This window comes from Bison bison, unplaced genomic scaffold (assembly GCF_000754665.1).
Source record: "Bison bison bison isolate TAMUID 2011002044 unplaced genomic scaffold, Bison_UMD1.0 scf7180017864145, whole genome shotgun sequence".
In the NCBI taxonomy this organism is placed as follows: domain Eukaryota; kingdom Metazoa; phylum Chordata; class Mammalia; order Artiodactyla; family Bovidae; genus Bison; species Bison bison.
Genome location: NW_011494717.1, coordinates 527,120 through 539,684, shown reverse-complemented (window position 1 = coordinate 539,684; position 12,565 = coordinate 527,120). Strand labels below are relative to the sequence as shown.

Below are 12,565 nucleotides of genomic sequence, written 5' to 3'. Positions count from 1 at the left end.
AGGTCCATCTAGTCAAGGCTATGGTTTTTCCTGTGGTCATGTATGGATGTGAGAGTTGGACTGTGAAGAAGGCTGAGCGCCAAAGAATTGATGCTTTTGAACTGTAGTGTTGGAGAAGACTCTTGAGAGTCCCTTGGACTGCAAGGAGATCCAACCAGTCCATTCTGAAGGAGATCAGCCCTGGGATTTCTTTGGAGGGAATGATGCCGAAGCTGAAACTCCAGTACCTTGGCCACCTCATGCGAAGAGTTGACTCATTGAAAAAGACCCTGATGCTGGGAAATATTGAAGGCAGGAGGAGAAGGGGATGACAGAGGATGAGATGGCTGGATGGCATCACTGTCTCGATGGACATGAGTCTCAGTGAAATCCGGGAGTTGGTGATGGACAGGGAGGCCTGGCGTGCTGCAGTTCATGAAGTTGCAAAGAGTCGGACACAACTGAGCGACTGAACTGAAACTAGGAAGGGAATTGGGAGGGAAAAGAATAAAATACAGTTTTTCTAAAGAAAGGAGTCTTAAGTTCTTTAGGAACAAAGACTTTAGGAAAAATAGCCAGTTGCCTATCACCCAGATTTTATTTTCTAATTAACACTCCCCACCAAAAGGAATCAAGGCTCCATGGAGAAGTGGTTAATAATATGGAGCTGAGCAGGGAAGGTATAGATGCCAGAAATGTAAGGAAGTGCTCCCCAAAATGTAGAGTCATGATGAAAGGACATAGGCATCTTGAAAGAGGCTCCCACTGGCAAACTGTGGGACAATTTGAGGACCACAATAAACAAGAACAGTAATAGATGGTGGGGGTTCCTTGGTGGCTGTATGGTAAGGAATCCACCTGCCAGTGCAGGAGACTCAAGTTCGATCCCTGGGTTAGGAAGATCCCCCAGAGAAAGAAATGGCAACCCACTCCAGTATTCTTGCCTGGAAAGTCCCATGAACAGAGGAGCCTGGCAGGCTACAGTCCACGTGGTCACAAAAAGTTGGACACAACTTAGCAACAACAAATGAATGATAACCCAGTGAATAAAATAGCAATCTGACTGCATCCTTATAAAAAGAATGTAAATAAATAAATAATTGAGGAAGAAGGGAAAGGTCTCCCTGACAGCAGGATGCCATCTGATAAATAAATGGAGTTTGTATTGTGTGAGGCAGTGTGTAAGGTACTGCAGATACATGACTGAGAGATTGCCCTCGCCATTTTTGCTACTATAAAGTTAGGAGGAGACAAGCTAATGAATAGGCCATTTACCACTATCTTAACACTGCTAAAGTTTAATCCTCTCAAGGGCATGATTTATGTCTTCTGTGTTAGGGTGATATTTTGTATAAATTAGTTGATTGATACATTCATATGGACTGCCTGTAATACAATGGATTTTATTCTGTGTGGGACATTTTTATTCATCTTATAGATGTTTTGTTTATTATAAAATGAATTGATAAAAATATGGAGACATAAATATAAAGACAAGGACAAAATCACCTAAAATTTTACCTATTTAAACGGGCACAGTGTTAACACCCTGGCGTATTTTCATCTGGTCTTACATGCTGGTTTAAAGCTCATGCTGAATCTACAGTTCTCTAAAACTTTGTAAACTTTTTAATGTGCCCAATGTCTTTTTTTAAGGTGTTTGACTTTACGATGTAAATTGTACTTTGACAACTTATTATCTCAGCGGGCGTATTGTGGAAAAATGAATTTTGACCACAAGAATGAAACTCTTACTATATCAGTAAGTATCTTAACTCTTTCCATGTTAGTCATTAGGAGGATAACCTGCTTCATTTCTTTTTCTGGGCGGGGGGCTTCATTTCTTTTGATGATAAGTTGATCTGTTGTCATAGGAAACAAAAGAACTTATTTTTAAGTTAAAGATAGTTTTTACCAAAGTGTTGAAAATTAAATTAATTCTACTGACTAAAGCTGCTGTTGTAGCTCTTTCCCTTCCCCCCTGCGGACAACCAGATTATTTTCTTATGGTGATAATTAAGGACTTTTGTTTTCAGTGGTAAATGTTTACCATCTTTTCTCACTCCACTGGCTCCTTTTTAAAATTCATACAGCATGTTAAATTTTGTGGGAGATTATAGAAAATCTGTAATTATTTTCAAAAGCAGTTTAACCACTAGATGTCACTAGAAATCAAGTAACAAAAGTAAAAACAACTATTTCTTGGCACTTAGAAATATTTGACAAAAAGAAACGACAATCTGGTTAACAGTAGCATCAAAAACAATAAAATACCTAGGAATAAATTAACCAAAGAAGTGAAAGCTCTATACAGTGAAAAGTATAAGACACTGACGAAAGAAATTGGCAGAGACACAAATAAATGGAAAGATAACCTTTATACGTGAATCAGAAGAGTTGATATTGTTAAAATGTCTCTACCATCCAAAGCTGTCTATAGATTCAGTGCGATCCCTATCTAAATTCCAAAGGCAGTGTTCACAAAGAGAAAAAAACAGTCATAAAACTTGAATGGAACCAGATAAGACAGTAGTTAAAGCAATCTGGAGAAGAAAGAACAGTCTGAAAGCATCACATTTCCTGATTTCAGGCTGTGTTGCAAATATGTAGTAACCAAAACAGTAACCAAAATAGACATACAGACCAGTGGAACTGAATTGTATGTTCTTGAATTGTATATTCTTGGCTTCTTTATCAAATATTAGTTTTCTGTATTTGCATGGGTTTATTTCAGGGCTCTCAAATTCTATTCCATTGGTCTATTTGTCTATTTTTATGCCAGTACTTATACTGTATGTATATTTGAAAGTTGCTCAAACAGTAGATCTCAAAAATTCTCACCGCTGAAAGAAAAAAAAAAAAAGGCAACCATGTGAGTTAATGGACATGTTCACTTTATTGTGGTGATAATCATTTTGCAATGTATATGTTTGTGTCATGTCCTATACCTCAAAGTTATGCAATGTTAAATGTTAGTTTTATCTCAATGAAACTAGGTGGAGGCAATAACGGTTTTCATTTCCCTAATATTAGTACTCTTATTAAGCTTTTAGAATTTTGGTATGTTAGACCTGGTTAAGGGGAGAAAATGTTTTCAATTAGATTTCTCGCAGTAAAACAGAAGCCGCTGTTATACAGCTTATATTTTTACTTAAAATATTTTAAATGGAATAGATGTCATTTCCAAGTCACTGACTGATTTTGTTGCTCATCTTCATTTTTACTATAAATTCATCCTTTTTAAAATGGTAGCCAACCACTTCTGTAAAGAAGTTAATCTGACTTTTTTCTGCATTTTGTCTTTTGTTACCTCCTTCAAGGTTCAGCCTGGAGAAGGAAACAAAGCCGCTTTCAATGACATGCGGGCCTTATCTGGCGGTGAACGTTCGTTTTCCACGGTTTGCTTCATTCTTTCTCTGTGGTCCATCGCTGAATCTCCTTTCAGATGCCTGGATGAGTTTGATGTCTACATGGTAGTGTTAACTTTTAAATTCTCGAGTTTTTCTCTTTTTTTGGTGGTGGTTTGAAATGTGTATTTTGAAAGGAAACTATTCGTTTGTTAGTTCTTCTCAACAGAAAAGATCCTGCTCTGTCAGTTCTGTCTGTGATGACTGGTAGGGAAGAGCTAAAGAATCCCTGTTCCTTCCCTTACTAACACACCACACTGCCTGGCCCCATCCTGGACTTGTGCTCTTTTCCCTCGTTTATTATGATAAGCAGTTCACCACCCTTGCTGTGACCCTCACACCACTGTTGTCTCCTTTCCTGTTCAGCCACACTTTTCAAAAGAACAACCTCTGTAATGTGAGGAGCAAGAACATTGGACTTTGAAGTTAAAAAACTTAACATTGAGGCCTGCCTCTGTCACCAGTTACTCAGGTGACTGTGGACTCAGTATCTGTCCTCTTCAGGCCTCAGTTTCTTCATCTATAAAATAAGATCCCTAGCCTTTCCTCCCTCACAGGGTTAGAGTGAGGCTCCAGTGAGGTCTGCCTCACTGTGGTTCAGGCACATCGTAAGCCTCTCACTTCAGCTGTTCATCCTTCATTCACTAAACCCACTGCAATCTGAGTTTGGACTGCAGTACTGCAGCGAAACTTGTTTAGCAAGGATCATAAATGAACGTTAATTCTTTGAAGTATTTGTACCACAGACTGAGCCTCCATCTCTTGAGCTGTGTCTTCTTACGGGTTTCCACACCTCTTTGTTCTCAACGTGCCAGTCTGTCCCCACCACTCCAGCTCACGTGCCCTTAAATGTTTAAGGTCTTCTTTGTTTTTTACAGTGGTGTAAGTTTCCCTGGATATCATGTTCTGCCTACTCCCCCACCTGTCACACACACACACAGTCCACAGTCTGGTACCTACATTTGCTACTGTTGCTACTAAGTCGCTTCAGTCGTGTCTGACTCTGTGCAACCCTATGGACAGCAGCCCTCCAGGCTCCTCTGTCCACAGGATTCTCCTACATTGGATTCCTACCAAATCTAAGCATCTCGTCTAACATCTCTCTTGCCCCCTGTGAGACCTCATCTAGTGAACAACCTACATCCCAAACTCAGCATGTCTGAGACTGAATTGGTTTTCCACTCAAAGCTTTTCTTTTCTTGAGTTCCTTTCTTTGATTATTCACAAATTGCCATTACCAACCCAACACCTGACTGCAACACCAGTGATTTATCTGTGATTCTTCTTTCCTTGTTACACATTAAGTCTGACCTCTGTCTCCTCTTCTATGATTTCTCCCTAGCCTCTGCTGCCTCTGTCACCTCTTCTGTCCTCAGCTCTTGCTCATTGTTTTGTTCCTTGTCCAGACTTCCAGACTTTAATCCTGTTCCTTCTCACTTTCTCCTCACCATCTTGCCAGGTTTCTGTTTCTAAAATAAATCTAATTGTGGTCACTCCCTTGTTTAAAAGTCTTTGGTTTAATTCTGTAGGGTGACTTTGAGACCCTTTATGGTACTGTATCCATCTACTTTTTCAGCTGGACTAAGCTGTTTGTGATTTTCCAAACACTGTGCCCTTCTTCCTTGTATGTCACACTCTGACTCATCTTTCAAGACTTGGTTTGGATGTCATCTTTATGTAGCTCCATACCGCCACCCTGCAGACAGGATTAGGGACTTCTCAGTTTCCTCAGCACCACTTTATATCAACTCATGCAATTGTATATTTTTATATTTTATAGTATATAATGTTCACCCACGTGGTGCTAGTGGTAGAGAATCTGCCTGGCAGTGCAGGAGACGCTAGCAACAGAGGTTTGATCTATGGGTTGGGAGCATCCCCTGGAGTAAGAAATGGCACCCCACTACAGTATTCTTGCCTGGAAAATTCCATGGGCAAAAGAGCCTAGTGGACTATAGTCCATGGGATCACCAAAAAAAGAAGAGACAGAACTGAACACTACTACTGTATAATATTCAATATATTATACACATTTTATTATTATGTATTATATTTATTTAGCTTTCATTTTGTTGCATTCTCCTATTTTCATGTCTGAATCACTCACCGAATTATTTTTTAAGTTATCAACCATGTCTTAATCATATTTCTACCTCTTAATGCCTAGTACATAATTAGGATTTTAGAAAATGCTTATTTGCAAATCAGAATTCATATTTGCAAACCACTTCAGTGGGTTTTTTCCTGTGCTCTCATTCCTGAAGATTAAGAAATTCCTTTGAGATTTGGATTCAAAGCTGATTCACAAATCATAGATGACGATTGCTCTTTCCATACAGTATTTTTGCCAAAATGCCATTATGCAGTCTTACCACACATATTATTTTTCATATTTAATTCTGAATATTTCTTTCTCATTCAGAGACTTAGAGGTTTTTAATCGGAATGACATTTTGCCTTGTTGAAATTATTCAGAAAAATGTACCCAAGTTTGGAGAACCAGTCTAAACGAAATGAATAAATATTTCTTGGTGCATTGGCAGCTTTGTTATTAAACGATAGACTTCCCTCCAGGCATTGTTTTGAAAGGACAGTATTCAGTTTGGGCAAGCCCTGGTTACTTTTGCACCTTAAGTTAGACTACAGATCTGCCAATGGAAGAATTTCTAGAAAAAGAGCCACTGAGCAGTATAGCCAGGATGCTGGGCCGTTGTCTGCCCTCCATAGTCCAGGTTCTAGACCACCATACTGTATGGCCACGTGTGGTTTCATTTGCTTGTGTTTTCATATTTGTGGAGTTTTCATGGAAGGGGAGAGATACTTCCATTTTTATCATTTTTTATTATTTAACTCAGAAGATGTAAATACAAAGTTTAATTCATTTAGTTTCACAACCTATTGTATATAAACAGGCATTTTTTCCCTATACACTGATGTGCTGTTTAACTTATTTTAATGATTCAGTTGAGAAGTTAGTCTATAAATTCGAACTTATTACTATTGTACAAATTGTAGAAGGTGATAAGAACAGAGTTTTTAAAACACCTTAATCATTGAGGGAAGATTTAAGAGATTTAATAAGTTTGAATCTGGTCACTTTTGGTACCATTCTCCTAACTATTACTGTTGAAATTAGATTCACTTTGCAACAGCTAATTTTGACTATTTTCTGATTATTTTAATTGTTAACTGTATGGGAGGCAAGGAGCTATACTTAAAAATACTTAGACTATAGAAATTCCTGAAAGTTATTTTCCCTAATAATTTAGATACTGGGTTTCACAGTATGTAAGAGTTGCTTGACATTGTAGATAATGGATGATCCTTGGATAAAAATCCAAGGGTGTGTAAAATCCAAGGCTGCTTCCCCAAGAACATAATTGACACAGCAGCAGCTCTAACTGCTGTGTCTGTTCTCCAGGATATGGTTAACCGGAGGATTGCAATGGACATGATACTCAAGATGGCAGATTCCCAGCGCTTCAGACAGTTTATCCTGCTTACCCCTCAAAGCATGAGGTAACTTAAAATTTCTTCTATGAATACGTATATGTATATATATGTCAAGTATATAAAAGGAAGTAAGAAATCCTTTATATTCTTAATTTTTTAATGCAAATGCATAAGTGATCAATAAAAACAAACCCCTAAACTTATTCCAGAGATTGAAGGTAGTTTTTCCGTATTAGATATTTAAAATACTGTTTGTGTTAGCTTCCTTCCATAATAGAGGAGGTTTTATTTGAATGTGAATATTTACTTTTTAGTATTTCTGTCTTGAGTCTGCTCTTCTGTGGTAATCAGGAACCAACTAATATAAAGTAATTTTAGTAACTTAGTTAGACGAAAGAAATAATTCATAGTCTCCGTAATCTTGAATCTTATTCTGGTGACTTACAAGTCTTTCTAAATAAAGAATACTACTTTGCTATCAATCAGCATTTATTAGGTACCTGCATGGTGTCAGGCTCTGTGTCACTTAAAGTTGATATTCTTTCTCTAAAGTGGTCACTTGATCATTTGGGGGTTTAAGTTTATGACAGGAAATATTCAGGTGACTCCTTCCTGGCGAGATAAGAAGAGTAAGAGAGTTAGATGTTATATAAATCTCCTTCATTTTCTTTTTCCTCCAAAGTGAAAACTCATGCCATTAATCAGGAAGTTAATTTTTGAAAATGAAAATTTATTTCCTTCTTGTAAATTATATTTCTCCTAGAATTTCAGATATCAGACTTATATCCCCTCCCCCATTAGCAGCCATTTGACTTATATTTTCATGAGGTAGTATTAGAATTTTTTTTAATATGAAAAAGTTTACTTGGAAATTGGAGTAATTAATTTTGCTTCTTTTAGTTCACTTCCATCAAGTAAACTGATTAGAATTCTTCGAATGTCTGATCCTGAAAGAGGACAAACTACATTGCCTTTCCGACCTGTATCTCAAGAAGACGACGACGACCGGAGTTGATTTGTGACTTAATACGCCATGTCCTCATGTTGAAAGACATGTAAAGGGGAAAAGCATCCAGGACTATTTAAAGTAAAATGAAACAAGGTATTCTAAAGTAAAAGAAGCTCCTTTATGTATCTGACATTATGTATTACAAAACATGTAAATAAGACCAGCTACAACCAGCGATTTAAAATTAACAGTTATCTTACTTTGAGAAAACCCAATTTCATAGTACTGGTTTTAAATCTTTTTGTTTATTATTTTAACCATCTACTTTTATAGATTCTTTTTCAGAAGTTTCAAATTTTGTACATATGTACATGTACATATCTGTTAAGTTTGGGTTCATTTCTATAGTATTTTGTAAGAATTAAAATAAACATTTGAGCATCTGATTATATTTAGTTTTGCTTTTCCAGGATATTACATTATTCTCATGGCAGGGGGTAGGGCTGTGGGCAGGGACCAGCTTCCAGTAGATTTATTGTCTGTTTTGTGCTTATTAACGAGGAAGGACCTACACAGGACCATAGAAACCTTGGTCACAACCACTGCATCAGTTCAGTTCAGTTCAGTCGCTCAGTCGTGTCCGACTCTTTGCGACCCCATGAATCGCAGCACGCCAGGCCTCCGCATAGGTCATTGTTAATCCTGGAGCTACGATTACAGATCTGGACTATAGTTTTAATTACTGTGTTTCATCACATTTAATATGCTATTAAGGCACTTTCTCAGAGCACTAAAGCACTGCCAACTCTGACACAGTGCCTTTCCCTTAGTCCTTGACCATCAGCTGCTCAGCTAAGTGTCCAATCTGTGTCGGAACCGGGTTACAACCCACTTGTGCCCCCTGACTTGCAGTGTGCTTGCTCTCTTTAGAGTCCCTTGGTTTGCAGTCCAAAGTCTCTTGAGCTCTGGCTTTGCTGAGAGGATGCAGGTCAGAGGGACTCTGCAGACCATGCTGAGAAGAAGGGCTGGGGAAACAGCCGCAGGCAGCTCCCCCTGGAGCAGAGAAGCGACCAAAAGTCAAAGGACTGGCTGCTGGGGGCGGGGTGGGGTGGAGCGGGTGTCAGTCGTGAGACACATCCTGATTTAGAGTTGTTAAGAAGTGTGCTGCTTAGAATGATAAAATAACAGCCTGTTGTAAGCAATTGTGTTTATGAACGCTTTTTTTTTTTTTTTAAAGAAAACATGAGTAGAACGCCTGTTTGTATTCTTACGTTTGATACTAGGATTACTGCTAACCTTTTTAAAAATACGTGCATATCCAACAAGAATTCCCTCTATTGCTAGCAGTAAATATTTATGAAGTTAAAAGGAAGTATTTTAAGAACAAGGCAGTATTTTAAAAGCAGCGACACTTCTGTAGTTACTGAGAAAAATTGGATTTTGTTTTGGGTGAGGGGAGGGAGTCGAATGTAGTCCTAAGCAGAGATCAATTGGTAAATGAGAAGTCCAAAACTGTGCTTTTGTAATCTAAGAATTTGCAGAAAGAGGAAACATGCTGAATGTTTTAAACATCCCCCACTTCCAAGACAAAGTCTGATTTTTTTAAAGTTACATTTATAATTCATTTGTATCAAAACTATTTTAACATACATGTGCTTTTTCAAATAAAAAAAAAAGTAGAATATACCAAATGCATAAACTGTTATCATCTACACAGCTTCAGTGTCTGAGTTTTTGTGGTCATTTTTTAACGTTATGGTTCTTAATACAAAATGGGAAAACTCCTCAGGTATCCAGGCATCTCTTGTTGAGCTGAAGATTTTTCATTGCTTTGGCCTTACAGAGTTTTGGTTTCAACTATCATAAGTGAAAATATTTTATATTTTCAATTAATATTCTAATTAATGATAATATTAATTAGAATAAAAAGAAATTGCTTCTTTAAAATATGTGTAACTTCTAAAAATAAGACTTTATATATATTCAAAGTCATGTTTCTGTGAATTGGGGAAGATACTGTAATTGACAAAATCAAGCCTCTTTGTGAATACTGACTTGAATGCCTCATACAGATGACTCTTCCACTCCTGATTTATCATCAGGGCACCTATGACTGAACCGAGTCATAAAGTCTTGGGAAACAAGGAAGAAATGCTTCCTTGGGCTTTTAAATCCTACCTTCTCAGAATTTTGGGGTGAAAGTTGCTCAGTTGTGTCCAACTCTGTGAGGCCATGGACTGTACAGTCCATGGAATTCTCCAAGCCAGAATACCCGAGTGGGTAGCCTTTCCCTTCTCCAGGGGATCTTCCCAACCCAGGGATTGAACCCAGGTCACCCACATTGCAGTCGGATTCCTTACCAGCTGAGCCACAAGGGAAGCCCAAGAATACTGGAGTAGATAACCTATCCCTTCTCCAGCAGATCTTCCCAACCCAGGAATTGAACTGCAGTCTCCTGCATTGCAGGCGGATTCTTTACCAACTGAACTATGATTAAAATCATTCTCAAGTAAACCAAGATGTAAGTAATAGTGTTTCTCATACTGATGATCAATCCTAGAGATTCAGGGATCACATTCTTAAGTATTTTCCCTTCTCCCTTCTTCCCATCACCTGATGCCTTTTTGCATGTCTTCAAAATGTCTAGGCTGTTTTATGTGGAGATCTACATGTTTTATATGGAGATCTAAATTTTTATTTGGAGTTCTGCCTAAGAAAGTATTGCCTGTAACTCAAAACCTGGATCAGAATTGTTGCTGACTGTGATGAACATCAAGTGATCCAGAGTGCCTGATTAGAAAATTTCCTGAATACGAATTACATGTGGTACAAATTATGTCCTGAGTCAATAGTTATCTGGTTAGATTTTTTACTTTATTCATCTACATAGAGGCCTGTACTTTGCATCACTCAGATTTTCAGAATAGGTTTGAAACTTGTAGCTCTGAAAGTTACTGATATTTCATGATTTTGAACTAAGTACCTGGGGGCTTGAAGGTATATCAAAATATTTTTTTGTTATTATCTTTAAGGAGTTTTGTTCTTTAAAGAGTGAATATAAATTAGTTGTTTCTTTGAGTTGGCAAATGAAATTTTCTTAATTTTATATAATATCAATACCATGTGCTAGGGACTATTTTAAGCACTGGTAATCCTACTATAATACAAAATCTACCTTCATGGAGCTTAAAGTCTAGCTAGAGAAATAGTACCACATGTTATTTCAGGGTATGGTCATTGCTATGAATAATAATAGGGTAAGGAGTTAAGATGGAGAGGAGAGGTGTTTTGGATGGAGTGTTAGGAAAAGACTTGGCAGAAGCTGATATTTAAGCAGAGGTCTGAAGTAAGAGAAGAGCCATGGAAAGATGGATGTAGGGTTGACACTTCGAGGTGAAGATGAGTGCAAAGGCCTTACTTAGTGCGAGAATGAACTTCACATTTCAAGATCTCAAGGCCAGAACTTAGTGAGTGTAAGGAATGAAGTTCATAGGCAGACAAGTAATATGGTTTGAGGTCCTGGGCAGGTTTTCAGACCTAGTCTGGAGATCATTTTCAAAGAATCTCTCCACCTATGACAGGAGTTAGAAGGAGTTAGGAGTTTGGGCCAACATGGAAAGAGCAAACAATCTGGAGGCTTCTGCCATGATCCAGGTGAGAGGTCACAGGGGTGACTTGGACCAGATAATGAGGATAGAAGCATTCGGATTTGAAGTTCAGAGGCAGTGGGACTTGCTGATGAGAATACTGTTGACCCTTGAACAATGCGGGAGTTCAGTTCAGTCGCTCAGTCGTGTCCAACTCTCTGTGACCCCATGAATTGCAGCACGCCAGGCCTCTCTGTCCATCACCAACTCCCGGAGTTCACTCAGACTCAACGTCCATCGAGTCAGTGATGCCATCCAGCCATCTCATCCTCTGTCGTCCCCTTCTCCCCCTGCCCCCAATCCCTCCCAGCATCAGAGTCTTTTCCAATGAGTCAACTCTTCGCATGAGGTGGCCAAAGTACTGGAGTTTCAGCTTTAGCATCAGCCCTTCCAAAGAACACCCAGGGCTGATCTTCTTTAGAATGGACTGGTTGGATCTCCTTGCAGTCCAAGGGACTCTCAAGAGTCTTCTCCAACACCACAGTTCAAAAGCATCAATTCTTCAGAGCTCAGCTTTCTTCACAGTTCAACTCTCGCATCCATACATGACCACAGGAAAAACCATAGCCTTGACTGGATGGACCTTGGTTGGTAAAGTAATGTCTCTGCTTTTGAATATGCCATCTAGGTTCTAGGTCATAACTTTCCTTCCAAGGAGTAAGTGTCTTAATTTCATGGCTGCAGTCACCATCTGCAGTGATTTTGGAGCCCAGAAAAATAAAGTCTGACACTGTTTCCACTGTTTCCCCATCTATTTCCCATCAAGTGATGGGACCAGATGCCATGATCTTCATTTTCTGAATGTTGAGCTTTAAGCCAACTTTTTCACTCTCCTCTTTCATTTTCATCAAGAGGCTCTTTAGTTCCTCTTCACTTTCTGCCATAAGGGTGGTGTCATCTACATATCTGAGGTGATTGATATTTATCCCGGCAATCTTGATTCCAGCTTGTACTTCCTCCAGCCCAGCGTTTCTCATGATGTACTCTGCATAGAAGTTAAATAAGCAGGGTGACAATATACAGCCTTGATGTACTCCTTTTCCTATTTGGAATCAGTCTGTTGTTCCATGTCCAGTTCTAACTGTTGCTTCCTGACCTGCATATAGGTTTCTCAAGAGGCAGGTCAGGTG

The 12,565-nt window shown here is 38.6% G+C and overlaps 1 protein-coding gene across 1 annotated transcript in view; it reads left to right on the top strand.

The window, feature by feature from the left end:
* The window catches only part of SMC6 (structural maintenance of chromosomes 6), a 74,994-nt gene extending 65,520 nt beyond the window's left edge, over window positions 1-9,474 (top strand). Inside the window, exons 24-27 of the mRNA XM_010840507.1 lie at window positions 1,636-1,741; window positions 3,300-3,452; window positions 6,808-6,905; window positions 7,740-9,474. Of these exons, the coding sequence (XP_010838809.1) occupies window positions 1,636-1,741; window positions 3,300-3,452; window positions 6,808-6,905; window positions 7,740-7,854 (472 nt within the window). The 3' untranslated portion in view covers window positions 7,855-9,474. The remainder of the gene's footprint in view (window positions 1-1,635; window positions 1,742-3,299; window positions 3,453-6,807; window positions 6,906-7,739) is intronic.
* The last annotated feature ends 3,091 nt before the right edge of the window (window positions 9,475-12,565 follow it).